The sequence below is a fragment of the Hibiscus syriacus genome, unplaced genomic scaffold, assembly GCF_006381635.1.
Source record: "Hibiscus syriacus cultivar Baekdansim isolate YM2019G1 unplaced genomic scaffold, ASM638163v2 tig00110984_pilon, whole genome shotgun sequence".
Classification (NCBI taxonomy): domain Eukaryota; kingdom Viridiplantae; phylum Streptophyta; class Magnoliopsida; order Malvales; family Malvaceae; genus Hibiscus; species Hibiscus syriacus.
The window spans coordinates 1,103,550-1,131,422 of NW_024062938.1; the positions used below are offsets into that span (position 1 = coordinate 1,103,550).

General features: G+C 36.3%; 1 protein-coding gene and 2 pseudogenes across 1 annotated transcript; all 3 read right to left on the bottom strand.

Moving 5' to 3' along the window:
* Positions 1-392: 392 nt before the first annotated feature.
* Positions 393-2,879, bottom strand: LOC120148702 (CAX-interacting protein 4-like). Its single transcript, XM_039161742.1, has 3 exons — positions 2,784-2,879; positions 1,633-2,685; positions 393-688 (listed from the first exon to the last, which is right to left on the bottom strand). The coding sequence occupies exons 2-3, from the start codon at positions 2,611-2,613 to the stop codon at positions 584-586; spliced, it is 1,086 nt and encodes a 361-aa protein (XP_039017673.1). The 5' UTR covers positions 2,614-2,685; positions 2,784-2,879; the 3' UTR covers positions 393-583.
* Positions 2,880-3,780: 901 nt separating this feature from the next.
* LOC120148642 lies at positions 3,781-7,032 on the bottom strand (annotated as a pseudogene).
* A 13,500-nt stretch (positions 7,033-20,532) lies between these two features.
* LOC120148654 lies at positions 20,533-23,618 on the bottom strand (annotated as a pseudogene).
* Positions 23,619-27,873: the final 4,255 nt, after the last annotated feature.

Genomic DNA, 27,873 nt, shown 5'->3' on the forward strand with positions numbered 1-27,873 from the left:
TTAGAAATGGGAAGGGGGATTGGGGTTAAGTTGCAAGGGCTTTATAACAAGGATTAAAATAGCAATATGTTTTCATAATAACACCCGCTATACAGTAATAATAATATCGTCCGAAACTGTTATTATATGATCGCAATAGCTACAATTATTGCAATAGTCCGTGAGAAATACAACACAACCGAAACCACAATTACAACCGCAAATTAAATTGTTGGTGTAATAATCAACCTACATTATGATTTAGAAGACTTCACAAGCCCCTTGCACTCTTTTAGTCGCTATATGTTAACTGTTCATTATTTTATGTCTCGATTGTAATTCGATTTTTCAAACTCCAAACTCTTACTGTCAGATTGTCCCTCTCAAAATTCCCAGCAACTGCTACACAAAGACGACAAAATGATGGCCAAATTAAATAGCAACACCTTCAAGGAACAAGCAATTGTCCATGACAATCTTATGCCCAACACACACACACGAGATCGAACACCTCCTCAGCCTTATTCAAAGGGCAATTGAACACAAGACATAAAACACCTCTGCAAATTCTTTTACATCTTTTTTTTCTTGTTTCAAAGAAAAGTTACATGTTCGATGTATCACACACGATAACAGATAACTTATAGAATCTTGTCCACCAAGATATCAGCAACTTCTGCACAAACATTATGCCCACTCTTTTAAATCCCTGCAAAATTGACAAAAAGCACAATTTAGGATGTTGAATTCCTTTCAAAAGTGGCACGTATCTTGGTTTTGAAAGAATGATTCTCAACTCATTGCGAGATAAATAGATAAATCACATCATAAACAATATGATCAAAGATTTTTCAACCATTGACCTTACTTGGCAAGAAAGAAACTTAATAGGCATTTAACAAGCACAACGAAAAGAGTAACACATGCTGATCTATAAATTTTACCAAAGGAATCCATTGCACAAAAGGAACAAGTGATATATTCAACATTATTTGAAGCAAGGGATGTTACCAAGCAAAGGATAGCAGGCAAACTGGGGAATACAAATAAAAGTAGCTTTACAAAGGATCTAGATATGTGGGAGTGATGACAGTGAGTCATTGATGTTTTCAAAGCCAATAAAAAGACAAATTTGGAGGTCATTCAAGGGAAAATGAAAACCCCAAGCAATTCAATTCCCTTCAACATCTTGCAAGGCAAAGCTCATACCTCTCGCTTGAGACCTTCCCAACTGAAACTCACATTAATAGTTCAATATAAGTAGTAAAGCCTAAATCAAACACACTGTTTTCTTCATCTCTTCTATTTACTAATTTGTTGCCATACAAGTTTTAGCGTTCCAACATAAAAATATAGATTATACCTAATTGATGGGCTACTGTGGAATCATTCATGCATAAAACCCCATCATTGAACCTATAGCACTGAAAATACCATTATCGAGTTCATCTTAAACCAGACCCAATATCAACTTTTGGAAGCTAACAATCACTTGGAAGAAACCAAAAAACCACAGGAAAAACTACATAAAATTCAAATGCACCTTAAAATATATTAAGTAGTTAACTAAATAGAATATTATGTGTAAACATAGTGTTGGGATAATACAGACGAAATCATCAAAATCTTTGAGGACTGATGAACAAGTATTACCTTGGTTGACAAGCCTCTACTCATCGTCTTCATGATGGGGCTTCCAGACCTCTTTACACGCCTTCCAACCCGTGAATCGTCAGAACCACTAACATCAGAATCGAAGGGAGATTCATGCCTATGGCTGTTTCTCCGATGCCGTTTACCAGAACCATCAGATACATCTGATGATTCAGAATCATCAGAATGCCTATGACTTCTTCTTCTCCTCTTCTCCTTCCTACTCTTTCTTTTCCTGTGACGACGATGATCATCCTCCTCATCTGAAGATTCATTCCTCTTCTTTCTCTTCTCTTTCCTCCTCTTCCTCCTACCTTCATCCTCGTCATTCGATTCACTAATTCCCCTCTTCCTACTACTCCTTTTCTTTGACCTCCCTCTCTTCTTTCTCTCCCCATGATCCGAATCAGAACTATCATCCGCATCACTATCCTTCTTCTTCTTTGAAGACTTCCTCCCTTTCCTGGTAACCTTCTGCCCAGATCTTTGAGCAATAATCCTCTCAATCTCCGAATCCACATCAGAATCCGAATCCTCACTCTCCTCGTCATCGTCCTCACTCTCCACCTCCTTCTTCTCTTTCACTTTCCCTCCCTTCAACTTATCCAGTCCATTAAGAACCGCAGCCTGGATCGCTTCAGGGTCTTTCTCCTTACTCTCCTTCAAACTGACGAGATTTTTACACTGAAAAGTAAGGTGCCCAACACGCCCACATTTTTTACAAGCTCCACGAGCCTCATCGGCGTTTGAACCAGTGATTCGTGCAAGGGCTAAAAGCCCTTGAAAGCTAGCATACGCGTTTTCGCCATCAGGTTCAGCAGCGGCAGTCATCTGAGTCGATTGATTTTTGGAATCATCTTTATTAGGCGCATAAGGGTCATACCCAATTGCACTTTGCCAAATCCCGTGGGTTTGTAAGGCGGCGCTGCTATGCACCCGGTTGTTCGCCGGCATACGAACCCTCCCTGCGGTGGCCGGCATCTTAAAGCGATTGAGATAATACCCTAATTGATGGAATCAAGGATTTCTTCTGATGTTAACAGGGAAATTGATCTCCAATTTGCGAAACAAAAAGAAAGCCCACCACACAAGTTAGAGTTTTTAATTAAAACTAGAAAATTTTAAATAAATATAGAAATTGGAATTCTTACCTCACACCTTTGGACTTGATGATCGAAGAGATGGCAATTGAAAGAGAGAGATTGGATTTTGAGGAGGATGCTTTGAAAGGTTTTATCTCCACCTTTGTTTTTTATATTCGTTTATTTCATGGTTAAAATAACCCACTAACGATCAAATTAGATTCAAAATTCCATTTTTAATATTATAAATAAACTAAATTAATTAAAAAAATTATAATATTTAATCAAATAATTAATTAATTTTAATATTATAGAAAAGAAATCAATAAGAATATGAGTCAATTGCATTACATGTCCTCGAATTATGATCATTAGTTTAAATCAACCCATAATCTTTTAAACATCTTAATTTATCCCCTAAACTACGACTATTATTTTAAATTAGTCCTTAAAATTTTAAATATTTCAATTCTATCCCTAAACTCTAACTTTTATTCTAAATTAGTCTCTAAACTTTTTAAATATTTCAATTTCATCCTAAACTATATGTATATACTAATCACATCTCTTGATAATAAAATCATTAGGGTAATTCATATTATTTTGTTTTAAAAAGTAAAATTTAGGTTAAACTATGGTTGAAACTAATTACATATTTGGATGACTTCAGGGATGAAATTGGAAGATTTAAAAGTTTAGGGGCCAATTTAAAATGAGAGTCATAGTTTGAGGATGAATTTGAAGTGCTCAAAGGTTTAATGACTAATTTAGAATGAATAATAGTTTGAGGATGAAATTGAAATATTAAATATTTAAGGGTCAAATTAAAATTAAGGTCATAGTTCGGGACATGTGATGAAATTTACTCATGAGATAAAGTAAAGAATGGGATTCGACGAGGAAAAACACATAATGTTTTGGGTAAATTATATATTTAGTACCCAACTATCACTTTTATTTCGTTTTGATCAGTCAACTATTCTTTCTTTCAGAATCATAGTTAACATTACATTTTGGTTTCATTTTTTTCATCCACGGTTAAAAAATTAACAATGATAATTAGGGGTCACTTGGGAAAAAATTGTCCATCTTATTCTTACACAAAACTTCCACCATTTCCTTAATTTACATCTCTACTATTGGCACAATATTTTATTTTTATACATGTACAGGTACCTTGTATGTAAAAGAAGGGTAGGTTTTGAAATTCAGATGAATTTGAAGAGCAAGCCTCCATGAGCGGCGAAGAAAGGGGCAAAAACCAAAGACTCAACAGCCATGAGCTTGATGAGTATGTTGAGTGATGGACCCGAAGTGTCTTTGAGTGGATCTCCTATTGTGTCACCTATCACTGCTGCCTTGTGACATTCCGAACCCTTTGGACCCAATGACTTTGCATGTTCGCCGACCCCCGCCTTTACAAACACAAAATATATATATTTAAAATACATGAGAATTTAAAATTTTCAGGGACGACCGTCTCTCTGTCCATCAGTTCATCACTGAACACTTACATCAACAAAGATTACAAAAGCTAAACAACGTTTGCATTACCTCAATGTATTTCTTGGCATTATCCCACGCTCCTCCTGTGTTTGAAGCTGAGATGGCAACCTATGGAGACACTTGATGATCACAATGTTGTTCAGATGAAGTAAGGCTGATAAAAAGTGATGATAGATTTGGTACCTGGACACCAGAAACTAGTGAGCCGGCTAGAACCCCAGCGAGAGTTTCAACTCCAAAAAGGGTTCCGACTATAAGCGGAGTAAGCATAACTAGCGCGCCAGGAGGGATCATTTCACGGAGTGAGGCATCGGTTGAAATCTTGACACAATTTGCATAATCTGGTTTGGTCCTGCCTTCCATTAGTCCTGGAATAGTTTTGAATTGCCGACGAACCTCTTCGACCATTTTGAGAGCTGCAGTTCCCACGCTCTTCATTGTCATGGCTGAAAACCAGTAAGGGAGCATAGCTCCTACTATGAGCCCAATGAAAGCCTTTGGTGTCAGTACGTTGACGGAATTGATGCCTGCTCTGCTAACATATGCACCAAATAAAGCAAGCGAAACAAGGGCTGCTGATCCGATTGCGAAACCCTGAAACGAAAAGGGCACAGCATGGCATTCTTTTCAGCGGAAGGACCAACAATGAATTGGAATAAAAAGATCAATGGATTAACATAAAATTTACCTTGCCAATAGCTGCAGTGGTGTTTCCTGCAGCATCTAAAGCATCGGTTCTTTCGCGTATCTTGTGACTCATTCCAGCCATTTCTGCAATACCACCAGCATTGTCACTTATGGGACCATAAGCATCAATTGCAAGGCTGGTAGCTATAGTACTGAGCATTCCCAAAGCGGCGACTGCGATTCCATACATTGCAGCTAAGCGAAAGCTCACGTAAATAGCGATGGCAATGGCAAATATGGGAATGATGACAGATTTGTATCCCAGAGCCAACCCAAAAATCACATTTGTTGCAGCTCCTGTCCTGCAAGCATCTGCCACATCCTGCACCGGACTGCAAACATATCCGAAGAGGGTGATAAGCATGGGAAATAGAGAATGAAAGATCCAAAGGCTTTCTATGAGTTTAGTCTAACGATTACAACACCGAAGAAGACTCTGAAACATCATTACCTGTAAGCATTGCTAGTGTAATATTCTGTAATATAACCAATAACAAGTCCAGCCCACAAGCCAGTAGCAACACAGAAGAAAAGGTGCCTGCATTATACATGATCAACAAGACTTGTTAAACAAAGCAAAGGGAAGGCGACCTTCAAATGAAGAGAAAACAGTTTACAGGTTGCACACCAATTTTTCACTGCCTTTTCGGTTCCGAAATTGAACAGAGTGAATTCCGATGGCAATGCAAAGAAACTAACCACGGCGATCCCGGCAGTCATGAGAACGGTGGAGATAAGAAGTTGTCGTTTCAAGGATGGTTCGATTTCACTTACATTCTTAATCTCAAAGAGATCAGTTGCAAAGAGTGTAGTTATCAAGCATACCACAATTCCCATTGAGCTAATGAGCAAGGGATAAGACATTGCCGTGAACTCATGCCTGACTCCAAAGGATGATATGGATGCAACAAAAAGAGCTGCACATGATGATTCGGCATAAGATCCGAATAGATCAGATCCCATTCCGGCAATGTCTCCTACATTATCGCCCACATTATCAGCAATAACCTGTTTAAATGCAGTGTTAGAGTTCGAGAAGTATCTACCATTGTTCTTATGAAGAAGCCTAAAATATTCAGCTAGTGTGGCAACTTACAGCTGGGTTTCGCGGATCATCTTCAGGGATGTTTTGTTCGACTTTACCGACAAGATCAGCACCGACATCAGCTGCTTTCGTATATATTCCTCCCCCAACTCTTCCAAAGAGGGCCATAGAAGAACCACCAAGACCATAACCAGTAATAGATTCATACAGTCCCTCCCAGTCATCACCATAGTACAGTTTAAACAGATTGATGGATACAAATAGCACCAAAAGGCCATTAGCAGCGAGAAGAAAACCCATGACCGCACCGGCACGAAATGCTGTTATAAATGCCTTACCAATTCCTTTCCTTGCGCCTAGAGTTGTTCTGGCATTGGCATAAGTTGCAATCTTCATCCCTAGAAAACCTGAGAGGACCGAAGTAAGAGCCCCCAGCAAGAAAGCAACCGTGCTAAACAAGGCATTCGCCAGGGCCGGTTTGCAAGTATTTCCCTGGTTGTATGCGCACGGTTCACTTTTGGTGCTGAATCCCCTGACTGAACCAAGGAAGAGGAAAATGATTGCAGCAAATACACCCATGAAGATACCAAGGTACTTGTATTCAGTATACAGGAAGGAGGTTGCACCTGGGAACATAGCAACAGACGGTATGGTATCGATCTCATCAATGTTTTTAGATTAAAAGATTCAGCAGAAGGGAAAATAAGTCGAAGAAAAGTAAATGAAAACCTGTAAAGTTTACAAGTAACAGGAAAGGAAGCTCACCAACAGAGATGGCATGTTGAATCTCAGCACACTTGATGGACATCTCAAGCTGGTTAACGCCCTCCTCTTCTTCATCGGATTCGATCAGTTTTTGTATAACTCCATTGCTTGAATCATTTGATGTGAGTTTCACCCTGGAGACCAAAAAACCATTGAAGCAAAGAAAAACCAATGCCCAGCAAGGCAGCTACAAGTATCAGAATTTGGGTTAGACCCTCTGTCAAGGCACTCATCTCCACACAATCTCACTTGGTTTCTCGGCAAACAAAAAGTAGCATGTGAGTTTTGAAGAATTGATTAAAAAGGCCGCGGTTCTGGAGAACTCAATGGAAAATATATAGACCGGTTGTTTTTGAACGACAGATGGGACAAACTTATTAGATTCTTCTAAACCTTGGGTTTCGTTAACGGGTTGTTTTGATTAGCAGTTTTGAGTTATGTCACTGTCATTAACCAATGTGCTCCATTTACAAGTGCTTTAACGTCATGCTATGGATAAGGTTGCATAGAAACCAGAATTTACAACGAAGAGAGATCAGATCAAAACAGTGGTATTTACTTGTTGATCCTATGTTGTGCTTCATTAATTATGATGAATTAATTCTTAATTCAATGTTCATTGATTAACTTCATATATTATTTATTAATATTTCTCGAGAAAACCAGTTGATTTTCATATTATGAGCCGAAAGTTAATGGCTCATATAGAAATCGATGATAACAATGCAAGTCTAAAACATATGAGATCACATGAAGAAGACCAACTAAAAATTTCCTTTACTTTTTCCATTTCCACGAAGCTTATTCAACTTTTGGTTGTCAATTATTTGGAATTTACAGATGCTATATTCTCCATCTGAATTTTACCTTTAAAGTTCAAAGTGAGAGCTGAATTAATTATATGGCAGACATGTAAGAAAGTAATTATTTTATAATTCAACTCGCCAGCCATCATATTCTAAAGTGTATTGAAAATATATAGAAACAGGGACTATGAGGAGGAGTACTCTCGTTCAAGTTTCCACCTAGGGATGAGCATGGTCGGGTCGGAATTTCGGTCTACTCAACCCGATCCGAAAATTATAAATCTTCCATCCGACCCAAACCCAACCTCAAAAAATATACACTTTTCGTCTGACCCAAACCCCGCCTGGGTTTTTTAGATAAAATTCAAACCGACCAAACCTGACTCGAAATAATATATTTATTAAAAAATATTATTTATTCAATAAAAACATGATTTAATTGAAAGAAAATAATATATATATGGATTTTATTGTAATTATCTTTAAATATATAAAATAAAATTATAATTTTTTGGGTTGGGTTATGTATTTTTCACTCTAAACCTGAACTAGACCCGACCCTAACATAACCTTAAAAAAAACCTGACTCAATCCAACCCGAACTAAATTTTTTTTTAAAATCTGACTCAATCGGATCGGATCGGGTCAAAAACCATTGGGTTTAGGTCCTATGCCATCCCTATTTCCACCTTTTATCTTCATAAAATAATAAAAATAATATATTTGAAAGTTAGTGATTGTCCATTATTGTTTTAGTTGTATTTAAATTTTTTAATAAAATAATAAAAAATAATGAGTTTCACAAAATTTAATTATATTTGTATTATTTATTTAATAAAATATTAAATTGATTGCCTGTAGTAGGGATGGCAAAAAAACCCGAACCCGACGGGGAAAACCGAAAACCGAATTAAACGGGTCGGGTTCGGGGATGATAAACGGGGACGGGGACGGGGACGGGGAAAACCCATTTATTTTAAACGGGGACGGGGACGGGGACGGGTTTGGTAATCCCCGCCCCGATTACCCGATTACCCGCCCCGATTACCCGCCCCGATACCCGACCCGATAAATATTAAAAATAATTATTTATATATATATATAATATTAATAAATTTAATTTAAATAAAAAATATATATTTATATATTTAATTTAAATATATATATATATATACCCGACCCGATTCTCGGCCCAATACCCGACCCAATACCCGGCCCAATACCCGTTTAAATAACCGTTTATGCTAAACGGGGATACCCGTTTCCCCGCGGTTTTCCCCGATTACCCGACGGGGATCCCTGTTTAAATCCCCGCGGTTTTTTAAACGGGGACGGGTACCGGTTTTTTAAACGGGGACGGGGACGGGGGCCCGAACCCGGCCCGTTGCCATCCCTAGCCTGTAGTAATATAATGGGTAAAATATACAAATGGTCCTCAACTATATGGTACTACTTTGTTGAGTCTTCTGACTATTAAAAGTTACAAAGTGGTCTCTCGATTATAGGGCGTTGCTTTGTCGAGTCTCCCTACTATTAAAAGTTATAAAATGGTCATCCGACTATTCATATGTTCCAAACTCGTCCTTTTTCGTTAAAAAATTACGAGAGTTTATTTTTGACTATATGACATTGTTTTGTTAGGACCATTTATGTACTTTACCCTAATATAAACTAGTTTTAATCTACGAGAGTTTATTTTTGAGTTTTTATTCGGAGCTTTGAAAATATTCGGGGTGGTTCTGTATATATACAGGTCCAGGCACGGCATTGTTTCTCTTTTTAAGGAGGGCTCGTGCTTTATATTCAACAACCTAACCTACTGAATTTGACAAATACACAGTTAATTAGGATTTGACATCAGGTAATTACAAACAAAGAGGTGTTCATATTAGACATCAAAGGTGGGTCAATAAACCTAATCATATAGCCATCAACAAGGTCAATGAAATTTCAAGCAGAAATGTATTTAGTCGGTTCCCAACGTTTCAAGATAACCAACAAATGTTTTTTTTCTTCTTGTTAACAATTAGCAAAGGCCAGGCAACTGGTTTAGGGTCCACCTTTCTTTTTCACATATGTAAGCATCTGGAAAACTTCACGTTAATAGTGCTTGCTTACAAGACAATACTATGGGCTGATTTTCTTTTTAGACCTTTGATGTTACAGTCTTTTTCAGGCGTTAGAAAAAGGATTAGTCATTGCAAATACCAGGTGACGAAACAAGCTACTGTAACTTTACAGGAAGCCCCTGGTTTGACACAGATTTATCTTCTACTTTTTAAATGAGATATGGTAAAGGGTTGCATACAGGAAGATTCAACTCATTTTAAAAAAAATTATTGCATGAGTTGACATCATTGAGTGGTTTCAGTGGTAAAAGATATTATTCTCTTTAGAGAATTCGGATTTAAACAACTGTATCTATAGATGTGTATGCCTTGTCAATGACAAATAAATATTTCAAACAATATATTATCTTGTAATAATGCTAGACTATTAAAAAAGTGATTAAGTGGATTCGTCATAAAAAAAATTAGATTAGGACTTTCATTTGATACATTAGTTGAGATCATGCATGACCACATGTACTAAGTTTTTAAATTCTTATGAAGCAGCTAATTTAACCCCTGGAATTGTCCAATGCGATTGTCCAGCCGGTTGTTTGGCGATCACTGTCGATAAGAAAAATACCACCAATGAATGATGGAATATTCGAGACCAATAAAGCACAGGAACTAGACGCTTCTTTTGTCATATTGTCATGGTGTTCTGACTTTTTTTTTCCTTTTGAATTGTCTCACCCTCGTTTTGTCATATTCTCTATTCACACATTTAAGAATTAAGATAAAATTTTACGTAACCTGCAACATTTGTGATGGCTCTATAGCAGCAACGTATAAGTGCATGTTTCCACAAGGAATGTTTGCAACCGCTACATCAAAGCTAAACACTTTCCCGTCCGCAAAAGCCTAAGGATCAAGAACCGCAACATGTTTATTGATATTCGTAAACATCAATTGAACTAGATATAATCCAGATTTTTTGAGTTATCAATTTGTTTACAGCGTAGAAAATGATCTACATCTGCCTTTGAAGGAGAAGCAACTGTTTTTTTTTTTTTGACTTTATAACTATTTAATTCTAACAGGGAACCCAAGATATTGACAATGCAATCGAATTTGATGTGTTCTTCCACTTCGATGAAATGCTCTAACCGAAATCTCGTCTTTCTTCGGATCGACATTTGTAACAGCTTTTTCGTCTACTACAATACTATTCTCTCCTTTCATAAACTCAGATGGCTCCTTGTAATGTTTTCCCATTGATTGATAATACTTCAAAAACAGTTTCCATGTCCTTAACTACGAAACCTCCTGGTAGTTTTCGACCTACATCTCCTGCAGCATATACACGCCACACTCCAAACTTTTTGATCGACCGTGACCTGATCCGATGGTGGAGCTGAACCAATGATGAAAGCAACATATGTTTTCAGAACTTCGTGATTAGTAAATGCTTGAAGAGCATAGAAAGCTTCTTCTAATTTTGGTTATCACATTGGCTGAAGTGGTAAAGAACCATCAAGAGTAAAAAATAGACTGTGATACAATGCTTTTCAACCCCACAAGCTAACTGAAAATCCATATATGATCGAATGAAGTAAAGACCATGTAATTTTCTATTCGTATAAAAGAAGGTAGAAATCTATGGATAATCCAAGGTTAGTTTTTAGACTCTAATTCAGTGCGAAAGATGCTTTGTACAAAATACCCGAAGCTTTATTATATTTCACTGACAAAGGCAACAATTTGCTGCTTCAAAATCATACCAGATTTTTAAGACCAAAAGTATGCGACATTTGATCAAATTAAAGCTTTCAACAACCAAATCCCAACACACAATTTGTAAGAACTAGTTTAGAAATTGATAAGTCCTCTTTTAAGTCTTAAACTCCCAAGACCAAGAGGCCAAAAAACCAAACTTTTGGGGTAAAAGAAAGCTCTTTTCCTTCTAAATATGTCATCTTCTATGTCCAAGAGATTGAGTAATGGATCTTTTTTTTCATATCTCAACACATTAGAACCAAAACCAGAGTTTTTTGCTCCTTACAGACTCTTGACAATTAGCTTGATTACAATCAAAACTCCAAGGTATTCTTCGATTTTGCACAAGTCACTGGAAAAGCCACAGGGTCCATCTCTGCTCTTCCAAATTCAATCTCTTTGGGGCCACAAAATCAACATTCATTACATTTAAATCGAAAAGGCCGGATTTGGGCAAGAGAATTTGGTTCATTGGCTGCTATGGAACCTTTAACGTCTGATGGACTTACAGTAGATGGAATTGCTAGCAGTGAGTGGACAATTCTTGAGGAGAGTAAAAGCAAAATTTTATTTGGAATGCATTTATTGAGGGGGAGCTTTGATTTTTTTCAAATGATTTTTAAAATGTCAAATTTACTACTTACTCTCCAAAGTTATTTTGAACTTCAAAGATTAGAGTCTTTTTGATTTAACAAAAAGGGGGAGAAGTGTTAAAGTAAAGGAGAGTAATTTCAAAATGTTTTCAACAATCTTCCCCTTTTTGATATAACAAAACATTTGAGTAATTTTAAGATTTTGAAATAAAGTTTGAAATTACTCCCCCTTACTTTAACACTTCTCCCCCTTTTTGTTAAATCAAAAAGACTCTAATCTTTGAAGTTCAAAATAACTTTGGAGAGTAAGTAGTAAATTTGACATTTTAAAAATCATTTGAAAAAAATCAAAGCTCCCCCTCAATAAATGCATTTCAAATAAAATTTTGCTTTTAGGATCTTGACACTTAAACAAAATTGAATTTCAACAAAGAATAACAAACATGTTAGTAGCATATGAAATTCAATATATCCAAGACTAAAATATTTTATGCAATATCAATTGTTGAATTTAAGATCATATGCATAAAGTTTTCTAAAAATGTTATGCATTTGAAAATTTTTGATATCAATTATTAGAGAGATATCATTTTTATTTAAACCACATGCATAAACATTCGAATTTAGGTCAAAATTTTTTAAAGATTTATAAAATCAAAGTATTTGAAAAGTTGATATCAACTGTTCGAGAGATATCATTTGCATTAAAACAAATTTTGACCAAAATTTTATTCTGATGAACTAAAAATTCTGAAAAATCGTTACAACTTTAAAATGTTCATCATAATCATCTTTTCAACATACATGAGATTAAAACAATGATGCATAATCATTTAAAATCAAAACTCATGCACGCTTAAAATCAAATGAGCAACCAAATAATCCAAAATTAAAAGTATTAAGCTTAGAGGTTACTCATTCCTTTTTCATGTGTGGCTAGAGCATCTTGAATATCATCATTTTCATCACAATTGCTTCCACACACCTACAAGAGACATTTAAGTAGATTTTGGTATCCAAATTGCGTTGGATCCTTGAACGTTAGTTACAATGCCCCTTGTTCCTTTTGGGACCCATACTTGCCTAATTTTAAAACGTTTTCCTTTCTTCAAAGGACAAGTATGTTCCATATGACCATGATAATGACAATGTGAGCATTTTGCATATTTAAACATAATAGGTTGTTTTTAGAAATTAATTCTTTTTTTTATTAAGCTTTCAAACTTAACACCTAACTCAAAATTTTCTTTTTCTAAATCATTTATTTTGATTTTTGAAAGCTCTAAATTATTTTTCAAAATTTCATTTTGATTTTCAAAATCAACTTTTGCTTTCAAAATCAAATTATCTTTATTTTTGAGTTTTAAAATTAATTTCGTATATTTGGAATTTATGGTCTCAAATCCCAAATACAACCTATTATAAGCATCTTGTAACTCATCAAAAGTAACTGAATTAAATTCATTTGAGCTAGAAGATGCCTTGAATTCTTCTTGAGTGGATATGAGACATAGGTTGACTACTTCATCTTCATCATTGGAATCATCTTCATCACTCCAATATGCAACAAATGTCTTCTTCCCCTTTTTCTTTAGAAGAGGACATTCATACATGACATGCCCCTTTCTTTGACAATTGAAACATACCGGTGGACTCTTCTTCTTGGTTGATTCATGTTTCACTTCCTTGGAAATCATGAATCTCTTGAGTTCCTTCAAGAGCTTGACCATCTCTTCTTTTTGTTCATCATCGTCTTCATCCACCTCATCACTTGAATCTTGATAGCTTTCATTGATGCCTACGTCCTCATTCTTCTTCTTTTTTCTTCTTGTTTTTCTTCTCTTATATTTCTTCATCTTCCTTCACTATCATCTCATGAGTGAGAAGGGAACCAATTAGCTCGTCGAGAGTGAGAGACTTTAGGTTTCTTGCTTCGATAATGACTGTCTTATTTGATTGTCACTCCTTTGGAAGAGAGTAAATCATCTTCCTCACAAGCTTCTCATTTGGGATTACTTCTCCATATCCCTTGAGACCGTTGACAATCACGGAAAATCTATCCGTCATAGCTTTGATATCTTCATCGGGTTTCATCTTGAAGTTCTCGTAGCTATGGTTGAGAAGACTTTTCTTTGATTCTCTCACTTCGTCGGTTCCTTCATGAGTGACTTGGAGCTTATCCCAAATCTCTTTGGCACTGGAACAAGATGAGACTCTTCCATATTCATTTGGGCCTAAAGCACAAAATAGAATATGTATAGCCTTAGAATTAAGTTGAAAATTGTTCTGCTCTTCTCTACTCCAATCGTTGTACTTGCCGGGTGGAGAGGAGTAACCGTCCATGATTGAGTACCAAGCTCCTAGATTGTATGATTGAATGAAGTACATCATCTTATTCTTCCAATGTGCATAATTTACTCCATTGAATAAGGGTGGCTTGTTGACCGGTTGTGAATGCATAATAGGATATTCTTCAAGATAATAAACACCGGAGGAAAAAGTCATTTCTTTTTCGGTTGCGTCGGGAATTTGGTAGAGCTTCTTCTAGGATCGTCTCAAGGTGGTTAAACCTTCTTAACGAGTTAGGCTCTGATACCAATTGTTAGGATTTTCGAAAGCTCAAATCGATAACCGGAACGGTTTGCAAAGAGGGGTCGGAACGGTTTTGTGTTTAGGGAGTAAGGAGATTGAAAGATAGAGAATTGCACAGTGATTTATAGTGGTTCGACTTTCTCAACCAAAGTCTACTTCCACTACCTTAGCTCCTCACCAAGGATTTTCCAACAAATTCACTAATTTTTTCTTTCTTTTGAGGATAAAGAGTAACCTTACAAACTCCCTAATTTTTCCGGGCTAAACTAGAACCTTTCCCTAGCTTTTACACGGGCTAAGCTAGAACATTTCCTCTTTACAAAAGGATAAAAGATGTAAACAATAAAACCTCTCTAAGTTAGGTGTTTACAAGAATTAAACTCACAAGAACTAAATATTTACAAGATAAAGATAAAATAAGAATGAAAAACTCTTCTCTTGTGTTTGATTGCTTGGATAGTTGTTCTTTTGCTTCTTCAAGTGTCCTTAGCTTGTATTTATAGCTTGGAATGTGTTTGAAGTCGTATATAGTCGTTGGGGATGTTTTGGAGCCGTTTGGGGATGAGAAACAATTAATAAAACAACTTGGAGCGTGTGGGGAATCGGTACCCCCTCATGGGGAATCGGTTCCCTAAGTGCAATCTATTTTTGACCGTTAGACAGGGGGGAATCGGTACCCCCTGGGGGGGAAACTGTACCCCCTGGACAATCTGATTTTTCTTAAAACCCTTTAAAAAGAAAATATTTTTGGCTCGATTAAGGCTCGAAATACTTTGTAAAATTGTTTTAAAATAGTTTAAGTATAAAACACAATTTTACACTTTAGTAATGATTAAAATGAACTTTGAAAGACATGAAGTAATATTTTGATATTCGAATAATTACATCGAATATACTTAGAAAATCTTTTGTAAAATCTTAAAATTCATTTAACTTAATTTGTTATATCGAAACATCAAAATGTTTTAAACAACTTACATTTTTAAATAATTTCCATAAGCATCATATTTATTTGTATAAAATATAATATAATATGAAAAAAATAATATTATGATCATAAGTTGACAAAGATATTATTTTTTAATGTATAAGATTTATTTTTTTAATAATTTAAAATTAGATATTATTTTTAAATAAATATATTTTTACAATCATATTATTTTTTACCTCATAAAATTATAAATAATTAATATATTGAATATTTAAAATATAAAATAAGTTTAAATACTCAAATTTATTAATATTTTACTAAATTAAACTCTTTTTATATTATTATTATATTTATAATTTTGAGTAAAGTACGAAAAAATAAGAATTGAAAATGATCATTATAAAAAAAATTCATTAGTCTAGGGGTATTATTGTCCATAGTGGTGGAAATTGTCTAATACCTAAGAATTTGGAGGTAATAACATTCCACAATTTTAACCAAAAAATGCTACTATTGTGAAAAAATTATTTCCTGGTAATAGTCTTTTCCGTGAACAATACTAAAGCTATTCCGAAAAAATTATTACCTTTAGTAATGTTATTTTCCACGAATCAAACGCCCCCTTAGGTTTTAATTAAAATTCTTTGAGATGCTATAGGTTTTTGGCATAAAGATATAATTATCCCAACATTTGCACAAATGATCATTTTGTTTTTTTAGAGTATTTTTGTCCCTAATATTTCGTTTGGTCAAAACAGATCATCCTAGGTTAAAACCATTAGTTGAACAACTATCAACACATTTTATTAATATGATATTTCTATATATGTTCAATTCTTGTCACGTTATCACTCTGAGTAACACGATATATTGCACATACCATGTCATTAACTGTTAAAACCACTTTAGTTTTACTTGTGCCCATGATTTACTTGGAAACACCGAAACACAGATCACAACGTCAGAATAAAGCATCGACAGTGGTTGTGCTTTCAATCTCGATTAAACCAGCTTGAGATAGCTCGTCAAGCACAGATGAATTCAGCATACACAGTAATCAGATACGAACTTACGTTCTTCATGTATATGGTCTCGCTGTTGCCATGAAACTTGCACTATTATTTACTTTCAGACTAGAAACTATTTTGTTTACACCATCTTTGGTGTAGCCTTACTCATGGTGAAAGGATCCTAGGACCAATTATGAGGTTTCCCATCCCGATTCTGTGCTAGAGGGAGATCTAGACAACTTCATCTTGACCTATTATCTGCTTCATCGAACAAAATAAGATTGGCTGCAGAAGATCTTTTCTTTAACAGCTAGCCAAACCAGTTTTTTTTAATTATTAATCGCATCAAACAAAGTTTGATTAATTCGATCGGTGACCGAATTATCGACTGTATTAATCAAATTTTTTGTTAGTTCTTTTAGTTAGGTTAATTTGGATTTAATTGATATAATTTCATTCACTTGGGTTAAAATTTAATAGGGTCTTTAAAGTTTAATGAGTCTTAGGTCTAGTATGGTTAAAAATAATTCGATCTTAATTCTTAACAAATTTGAGTTTAAAATATATATGTAATACATGTAAGTGGGTTAGATTCACTTCCATAGTGTAAAAATACTTTTAGGTTTACACAGATTTAAGAGCGTTGGATGAATGAAAATAGACGGTTAACATTGACAATAGTAAATGTGAAGATATTCACTGGAAAAAAATGAGTTAATCTCAGCCATCTATTTTCACTCAACTATCTATTAACAGAAAACCTAATTTTGGAGTTCTTTTTTTTTTAAAAAAAGGGTACCTTGTATTATAGAGATTCCAAAGTACACCACCCCAAGGACTTCATTAAAAAACCTCCCTAGCCCTAATCGGAGGAAAAAGAGTATACCTTGAGGTGGTACATTAAACGTTTTGATTAATCAAATACAACACTCCATAACCCATAAAAGTAACCACCACCCAACAAAAATAAACTCATCAACAGACCATGAAGACAACCGCCACTCATTACTATAACCTGAAACGAGGGTTGGAAAAAAGGCCAGCAACTAAAACTAAAGCGTAAATACAGGCACTTCAAAAACCATAACAACATTTAACCAAACCTAAATAAAATCTCAACAGAAAATCACACAGCAAAACTACAATCAGCATCAAACGAGAACGATGGACTCTGGGCTACGAACAAAGTCTTGCACATAAGGAATCAACGACAGCCATAAGAAATTCGCCCAGACCCCTACCTATAGTAAAGCTTTAGTAAAAATCTGATCCACCGAGAACAAAACACCGTTGAGTCTGGATTTATTTATGCCTATCCAAATTACCCAAATCAGACCGAAAAAGCCAAGCTACCATAGAGTTCGAACTCTTTTCGTAATAATTGTTTAACATTCATAGGGATAACCATGTTAACTTTCCACACTCTACACCAACGTTGTCATACTTGCCAAACGACTACACATTGACACAAAACATGATTTATAGTTTCCAGTTCACATTTACAAAACATGCAGCAAGACTGTTCTATGCACTTAACTCCTCTTTTTTACAGCTTTAAAATGACCGGTAACCTTTGATGAACTGCTTTCCACACAAAGGCAACAACTTTAGGAGCGGCAAATTTAAACCAGACCAATCTCTAAATATGATCTTTCGACTTTCCAACGCATGCCATTTTTAAGCAGTATGCTTTCGGAGTATACCTGCCATCTTGCGCACTGATCCACTGCAATCTATCTGCTCCTAGAATAGCACTCATAGATTTACTCAAAACAAGGTTGAATTCAGTCCACATAGGCTTTTCCCATTCAAAGAGAGCTCTTCTCAGCTCAATCCTCCATTCTCATGCTCCATGATCCCACCTCCCAAACTCATTGATCTTGTCAAATTTTCTTGTTGTAATACCAAATATTCTCTAAAAAGAATCTTTAAGGGAAACCAGATCAGTCAAAAAATCGATCGTATTCCTATTGCTCATTACACACTTCAAATCAGAAAAAAAGATCCACCTCATAAGAAACAACCGGATTAACAATACATTGCCACGCCCAAGACGATTTTATGTTGTTAACAACTTTTGGTAGAATCAAATCATTATCATAATTATACTTTGCTACAATAATTTTCCTCCATAAACTATCAACTTCCACACTAAATCTCCAAATCCATTTATTAAGCAATTCACGGTTCCTAGTTTTAACATAAAAAATACCCAAACCCCCATACAATTTCGGCCCACAGATATTGTCCCACTTAATCTAATGAATACTCATATCCGACTTAGCATTCCACACAAAGTTTGCTATGCATTTATTGATCATCTTAGCTATGGAATTAGGAATTGTAAATATGGACATATAATACACCGATAAATTAACCAAAACAGATTTGATTAATGTTAATCTACCACCAAAAGAGAGTAGTTTACCTTTCCAGCTTTGAAGTCGATTCCTGACTTTGACCAGAATGGGCTACCATAGACTTTGAGCTTTCTTCTGTCTTAGCAGAAGTCCCAGATAAGTCGAAAGAAGCTCTGTCCAACCACAATAGATCAAATCGGCCCAACTCTTAACTTTGCTCTCTTCCATATGATTCCAAAAGCTTAGTCTTTTTATATTTAACTTCAGACCAACAACAACTTCAAAATTTTGAGAACACGATTGAAGTTTAAAATCGACGACTCTTTTTCTTCGGAACAAATTAGTAGGTCATCCGCAAATTGGATATGGGATAAAGCAACACCTCTAGACCCAACTTCAACCCCGCCACAAAGACCAATATCGAATGCCTTCTTAAACATACCACTAAGAGCCTTACCTACAATATTAAAGAGCAATAACAACAACAGGCAACCTTGTTTTAGCCCCCTCTTGATTGAGAAATAATTCGAAGGGCACCCATTTACTAGCACATCAATCATAGGAGTCAAAATACACATTTAACCCAATTCCTTCATCTACTGCCAAAACCCATATTCTTAAGGATCAGATTCAAAAAATGCCAGTCCACAATATCTTAAGCTTTGTTGAAATCTGCCTTAATCAAAACAACGTCTTTCTTACTTTTGGACAGCCCATCAATGACTTTGTTCGATATTAAAATACAGTCTTCTATCTGTTTACTAGCAATAAAAGCGAACTGGTTTTCACCAATCACTTCAGAAATGCAACAAGGCATCCTCTTGGCCAAAACACGAGAAACAATCTTGTACATGCTACCCACCAACGATATAGGTCTGAAATCATCAGGAGAAATAGACTCGACCTTCTTCGGAATAAGAGCAATGAAAGACTTATTGAAAGAAAAATCTTCGACTCTACTCCAGTAAAAATCATCCATAAAAGACATAACTTCCCCTTTAATATCATTCCAGAACCTTTTAAAAAAGTCCAAACTGAACCCATCCGACCCTGGGGCTCTCGACCCATCAGACGACTTGATTGTGAGCCAAACATCCTCTTCCGTAAAAGGGAACTCAATTATTCTTCTAGTGAAAGAATTCATTCTCTTAAGAGGGACGCCAAATCTCTTCAGAGGAACAGTTTTAACGTCGTTATAACCAAAACAAAAACAATTTATGAATGCATGTTGAATTCCATCCTGATTCTTAAAGACCGAATTAGAGACCTTTATTTTCGAAATCAGATTGGTTCGGCCTCTAGAAACAGTAGAGATGTGGAAACAATTTCTTATTTTTGTCGCCTTCTTTAAACCACCTAAGCCTAGATTTTTGCAACCACTCTCGTTCTTCTTTTCTCAAGACAGCCCACAAACCTGCCTTCAAAGAATTAATCTCAGCCTGAACTGAATTATTGGTGGAATCAAAAATAACTCTGTTTTCTAATAAGTCTATCTTTTTACCAATCTCTTCCGTTGAATCGGTGTTCTTCTCTCTAACTACTCTCTCCCGATCCTTGGTCACTTCCTAGACCAATTTCAAAATTTGAGTCAGGCCATCTTATTCTTACACAAAACTTCCACCATTTCCTTAATTTACATCTCTACTATTGGCACAATATTTTATTTTTATACATGTACAGGTACCTTGTATGTAAAAGAAGGTAGGTTTGAAATTCAGATGAATTTGAAGAGCAAGCCTCCATGAGCGGCGAAGAAAGGGGCAAAAACCAAAGACTCAACAGCCATGAGCTGATGAGTATGTTGAGTGATGGACCCGAAGTGTCTTTGAGTGGATCTCCTATTGTGTCACCTATCACTGCTGCCTTGTGACATTCCGAACCCTTTGGACCCAATGACTTTGCATGTTCGCCGACCCCCGCCTTTACAAACACAAAATATATATATTTAAAATACATGAGAATTTAAAATTTTCAGGGACGACCGTCTCTGTCCATCAGTTCATCACTGAACACTTACATCAACAAAGATTACAAAAGCTAAACAACGTTTTGCATTACCTCAATGTATTTCTTTGGCATTATCCCCGCTCCTCCTGTGTTTGAAGCTGAGATGGCAACCTATGGAGACACTTGATGATCACAATGTTGTTCAGATGAAGTAAGGCTGATAAAAGTGATGATAGATTTGGTACCTGGACACCAGAAACTAGTGAGCCGGCTAGAACCCCAGCGAGAGTTTCAACTCCAAAAAGGGTTCCGACTATAAGCGGAGTAAGCATACTAGCGCGCCAGGAGGGATCATTTCACGGAGTGAGGCATCGGTTGAAATCTTGACACAATTTGCATAATCTGTTTGGTCCTGCCTTCCATTAGTCCCTGGAATAGTTTTGAATTGCCGACGAACCTCTTCGACCATTTTGAGAGCTGCAGTTCCCACGCTCTTCATTGTCATGGCTGAAAACCAGTAAGGGAGCATAGCTCCTACTATGAGCCCAATGAAAGCCTTTGGTGTCAGTACGTTGACGGAATTGATGCCTGCTCTGCTAACATATGCACCAAATAAAGCAAGCGAAACAAGGGCTGCTGATCCGATTGCGAAACCCTGAAACGAAAAGGGCACAGCATGGCATTCTTTTCAGCGGAAGGACCAACAATGAATTGGAATAAAAAGATCAATGGATTAACATAAAATTTACCTTGCCAATAGCTGCAGTGGTGTTTCCTGCAGCATCTAAAGCATCGGTTCTTTCGCGTATCTTGTGACTCATTCCAGCCATTTCTGCAATACCACCCATTGTCACTTATGGGACCATAAGCATCAATTGCAAGGCTGGTAGCTATAGTACTGAGCATTCCCAAAGCGGCGACTGCGATTCCATACATTGCAGCTAAGCGAAAGCTCACGTAAATAGCGATGGCAATGGCAAATATGGGAATGATGACAGATTTGTATCCCAGAGCCAACCCAAAAATCACATTTGTTGCAGCTCCTGTCCTGCAAGCATCTGCCACATCCTGCACCGGACTGCAAACATATCCGAAGAGGGTGATAAGCATGGGAAATAGAGAATGAAAGATCCAAAGGCTTTCTATGAGTTTAGTCTAACGATTACAACACCGAAGAAGACTCTGAAACATCATTACCTGTAAGCATTGCTAGTGTAATATTCTGTAAATAACCAATAACAAGTCCCAGCCCACAAGCCAGTAGCAACACAGAAGAAAAGGTGCCTGCATTATACATGATCAACAAGACTTGTTAAACAAAGCAAAGGGAAGGCGACCTTCAAATGAAGAGAAAACAGTTTACAGGTTGCACACCAATTTTTCACTGCCTTTTCGGTTCCGAAATTGAACAGAGTGAATTCCGATGGCAATGCAAAGAAACTAACCACGGCGATCCCGGCAGTCATGAGAACGGTGGAGATAAGAAGTTGTCGTTTCAAGGATGGTTCGATTTCACTTACATTCTTAATCTCAAAGAGATCAGTTGCAAAGAGTGTAGTTATCAAGCATACCACAATTCCCATTGAGCTAATGAGCAAGGGATAAGACATTGCCGTGAACTCATGCCTGACTCCAAAGGATGATATGGATGCAACAAAAAGAGCTGCACATGATGATTCGGCATAAGATCCGAATAGATCAGATCCCATTCCGGCAATGTCTCCTACATTATCGCCCACATTATCAGCAATAACCTGTTTAAATGCAGTGTTAGAGTTCGAGAAGTATCTACCATTGTTCTTATGAAGAAGCCTAAAATATTCAGCTAGTGTGGCAACTTACAGCTGGGTTTCGCGGATCATCTTCAGGGATGTTTTGTTCGACTTTACCGACAAGATCAGCACCGACATCAGCTGCTTTCGTATATATTCCTCCCCCAACTCTTCCAAAGAGGGCCATAGAAGAACCACCAAGACCATAACCAGTAATAGATTCATACAGTCCCTCCCAGTCATCACCATAGTACAGTTTAAACAGATTGATGGATACAAATAGCACCAAAAGGCCATTAGCAGCGAGAAGAAAACCCATGACCGCACCGGCACGAAATGCTGTTATAAATGCCTTACCAATTCCTTTCCTTGCGCCTAGAGTTGTTCTGGCATTGGCATAAGTTGCAATCTTCATCCCTAGAAAACCTGAGAGGACCGAAGTAAGCCCTGCAAGGGCGCAGGGCCGGTTTGCAAGTATTTCCCTGGTTGTATGCGCACGGTTCACTTTTGGTGCTGAATCCCCTGACTGAACCAAGGAAGAGGAAAATGATTGCAGCAAATACACCCATGAAGATACCAAGGTACTTGTATTCAGTATACAGGAAGGAGGTTGCACCTGGGAACATAGCAACAGACGGTATGGTATGGTATCTCATCAATGTTTTAGATTAAAAGATTCAGCAGAAGGGAAATAAGTCGAAGAAAAGTAAATGAAAACCTGTAAAGTTTACAAGTAACAGGAAAGGAAGCTCACCAACAGAGATGGCATGTTGAATCTCAGCACACTTGATGGACATCTCAAGCTGGTTAACGCCCTCCTCTTCTTCATCGGATTCGATCAGTTTTTGTATAACTCCATTGCTTGAATCATTTGATGTGAGTTTCACCCTGGAGACCAAAAACCATTGAAGCAAAGAAAAACCAATGCCCAGCAAGGCAGCTACAAGTATCAGAATTTGGGTTAGACCCTCTGTCAAGGCACTCATCTCCACACAATCTCACTTGGTTTCTCGGCAAACAAAAAGTAGCATGTGAGTTTTGAAGAATTGATTAAAAAGGCCGCGGTTCTGGAGAACTCAATGGAAAATATAGACCGGTTTTTGAACGACAGATGGGACAAACTTTAGATTCTTCTAAACCTTGGGTTTCGTTAACGGGTTGTTTTGATTAGCAGTTTTGAGTTATGTCACTGTCATTAACCAATGTGCTCCATTTACAAGTGCTTTAACGTCATGCTATGGATAAGGTTGCATAGAAACCAGAATTTACAACGAAGAGAGATCAGATCAAAACAGTGGTATTTACTTGTTGATCCTATGTTGTGCTTCATTATGATGAATTAATTCTTAATTCAATGTTCATTGATTAACTTCATATATTATTTATTAATATTCTCGAGAAAACCAGTTGATTTTCATATTATGAGCCGAAAGTTAATGGCTCATATAGAAATCGATGATAACAATGCAAGTCTAAAATATGAGATCACATGAAGAAGACCAACTAAAAATTCCTTTACTTTTTCCATTTCCACGAAGCTTATTCAAATTTGGTTGTCAATTATTTGGAATTTACAGATGCTATATTCTCCATCTGAATTTTACCTTTAAAGTTCAAAGTGAGAGCTGAATTAATTATATGGCAGACATGTAAGAAAGTAATTATTTTATAATTCAACTCGCCAGCCATATTCTAAAGTGTATTGAAAATATATAGAAACAGGGACTATGAGGAGGAGTACTCTCGTTCAAGTTTCCACCTAGGGATGAGCATGGTCGGGTCGGATCGGGTCGGAATTTCGGTCTACTCAACCCGATCCGAAAATTATAAATCTTCCATCCGACCCAAACCCAACCTCAAAAAATATACACTTTTCGTCTGACCCAAACCCCGCCTGGGTTTTTTAGATAAAATTCAAACCGACCAAACCTGACTCGAAAATATATTTTATTAAAAAATATTATTTATTCAATAAAAACATGATTTAATTGAAAGAAAATATATATATATGGATTTATTGTAATTATCTTTAATATATAAAATAAAATTTTTTTGGGTTGGGTTATGTATTTTTCACTCTAAACCTGAACTAGACCCGACCCTAACATAACCTTAAAAAAAACCTGACTCAATCCAACCCGAACTAAATTTTTTTTTAAAATCTGACTCAATCGGATCGGATCGGGTCAAAAACCATTGGGTTTAGGTCCTATGCCATCCCTATTTCCACCTTTTATCTTCATAAAATAATAAAAATAATATATTTGAAAGTTAGTGATTGTCCATTATTGTTTTAGTTGTATTTAAATTTTTTAATAAAATAATAAAAAATAATGAGTTTCACAAAATTTAATTATATTTGTATTATTTATTTAATAAAATATTAAATTGATTGCCTGTAGTAGGGATGGCAAAAAAACCCGAACCCGACGGGGAAAACCGAAAACCGAATTAAACGGGTCGGGTTCGGGGATGATAAACGGGGACGGGGACGGGGACGGGGAAAACCCATTTATTTTAAACGGGGACGGGGACGGGGACGGGTTTGGTAATCCCCGCCCCGATTACCCGATTACCCGCCCCGATTACCCGCCCCGATACCCGACCCGATAAATATTAAAAATAATTATATATATATAATATTAATAAATTTAATTTAAATAAAAAATATATTTATATTTAATTTAAATATATATATATATACCCGACCCATTCTCGGCCCAATACCCGACCCAATACCCGGCCCAATACCCGTTTAAATAACCGTTTATGCTAAACGGGGATACCCGTTTCCCCGCGGTTTTCCCCGATTACCCGACGGGGATCCCTGTTTAAATCTCCGCGGTTTTTTAAACGGGGATGGGTACCGGTTTTTTAAACGGGGACGGGGACGGGGGGCCCGAACCCGGCCCGTTGCCATCCCTAGCCTGTAGTAATATAATGGGTAAAATATACAAATGGTCCTCAACTATATGGTACTACTTTGTTGAGTCTTCTGACTATTAAAAGTTACAAAGTGGTCTCTCGATTATAGGGCGTTGCTTTGTCGAGTCTCCCTACTATTAAAAGTTATAAAATGGTCATCCGACTATTCATATGTTCCAAACTCGTCCTTTTTCGTTAAAAAATTACGAGAGTTTATTTTTGACTATATGACATTGTTTTGTTAGGACCATTTATGTACTTTACCCTAATATAAACTAGTTTTAATCTACGAGAGTTTATTTTTGAGTTTTTATTCGGAGCTTTGAAAATATTCGGGGTGGTTCTGTATATATACAGGTCCAGGCACGGCATTGTTTCTCTTTTTAAGGAGGGCTCGTGCTTTATATTCAACAACCTAACCTACTGAATTTGACAAATACACAGTTAATTAGGATTTGACATCAGGTAATTACAAACAAAGAGGTGTTCATATTAGACATCAAAGGTGGGTCAATAAACCTAATCATATAGCCATCAACAAGGTCAATGAAATTTCAAGCAGAAATGTATTTAGTCGGTTCCCAACGTTTCAAGATAACCAACAAATGTTTTTTCTTCTTGTTAACAATTAGCAAAGGCCAGGCAACTGGTTAGGGTCCACCTTTCTTTTTCACATATGTAAGCATCTGGAAAACTTCACGTAATAGTGCTTGCTTACAAGACATACTATGGGCTGATTTCTTTTTAGACCTTTGATGTTACAGTTTCAGGCGTTAGAAAAAGGATTAGTCATTGCAAAATACCAGGTGACGAAACAAGCTACTGTAACTTTACAGGAAGCCCCTGGTTTGACACAGATTTATCTTCTACTTTTTAAATGATATATGGTAAAGGGTTGCATACAGGAAGATTCAACTCATTTTAAAAAAAATTATTGCATGAGTTGACATCATTGAGTGGTTTCAGTGGTAAAAGATATTATTCTCTTTAGAGAATTCGGATTTAAACAACTGTATCTATAGATGTGTATGCCTTATCAATGACAAATAAATATTTCAAACAATATATTATCTTGTAATAATGCTAGACTATTAAAAAAGTGATTAAGTGGATTCGTCATAAAAAAAAAATTTGATTAGGACTTTCATTTGATACATTAGTTGAGATCATGCATGACCACATGTACTAAGTTTTTAAATTCTTATGAAGCAGCTAATTTAACCCCTGGAATTGTCCAATGCGATTGTCCAGCCGGTTGTTTGGCGATCACTGTCGATAAGAAAAATACCACCAATGAATGATGGAATATTCGAGACCAATAAAGCACAAGAACTAGACGCTTCTTTTGTCATATTGTCATGGTGTTCTGACTTTTTTTTTCCTTTTGAATTGTCTCACTCTCGTTTTGTCATATTCTCTATTCACGCATTTAAGAATTAAGATAAATTTTACGTAACCTGCAACATTTGTGATGGCTCTATAGCAGCAACGTATAAGTGCATGTTTCCACAAGGAATGTTTGCAACCGCTACATCAAAGCTAAACACTTTCCCGTCCGCAAAAGCCTAAGGATCAAGAACCGCAACATGTTTATTGATATTCGTAAACATCAATTGAACTAGATATAATCCAGATTTTTTGAGTTATCAATTTGTTTACAGCGTAGAAAATGATCTCTACATCTGCCTTTGAAGGAGAAGCAACTGTTTTTTTTTTTTTTGACTTTATAACTATTTAATTCTAACAGGGAACCCAAGATATTGACAATGCAATCGAATTTGATGTGTTCTTCCACTTCGATGAAATGCTCTAACCGAAATCTCGTCTTTCTTCGGATCGACATTTGTAACAGCTTTTTCGTCTACTACAATACTATTCTCTCCTTTCATAAATTCAGATGGCTCCTTGTAATGTTTTCCCATTGATTGATAATACTTCAAAAACAGTTTCCATGTCCTTAACTACGAAACCTCCTGGTAGTTTTCGACCTACATCTCCTGCAGCATATACACGCCACACTCCAAACTTTGATCGACCGTGACCTGATCCGATGGTGGAGCTGAACCAATGATGAAAGCAACATATGTTTTCAGAACTTCGTGATTAGTAAATGCTTGAAGAGCATAGAAAGCTTCTTCTAATTTTGGTTATCACATTGGCTGAAGTGGTAAAGAACCATCAAGAGTAAAAAATAGACTGTGATACAATGCTTTTCAACTCCACAAGCTAACTGAAAATCCATATATGATCGAATGAAGTAAAGACCATGTAATTTTCTATTCGTATAAAAGAAGGTAGAAATCTATGGATAATCCAAGGTTAGTTTTTAGACTCTAATTCAGTGCGAAAGATGCTTTGTACAAAATACCCGAAGCTTTATTATATTTCACTGACAA

Bases quoted from the DNA above. Each gene is read 5' to 3' on its own strand.
- LOC120148702 (XM_039161742.1), bottom strand. From the start codon at position 2,613: ATGCCGGCCACCGCAGGGAGGGTTCGTATGCCGGCGAACAACCGGGTG. The intron at 689-1,632 runs GTAATACTTGTT...TCAATTTTGCAG, and splicing joins GTAGAGGCTTGTCAACCAAG to GGATTTAAAAGAGTGGGCAT.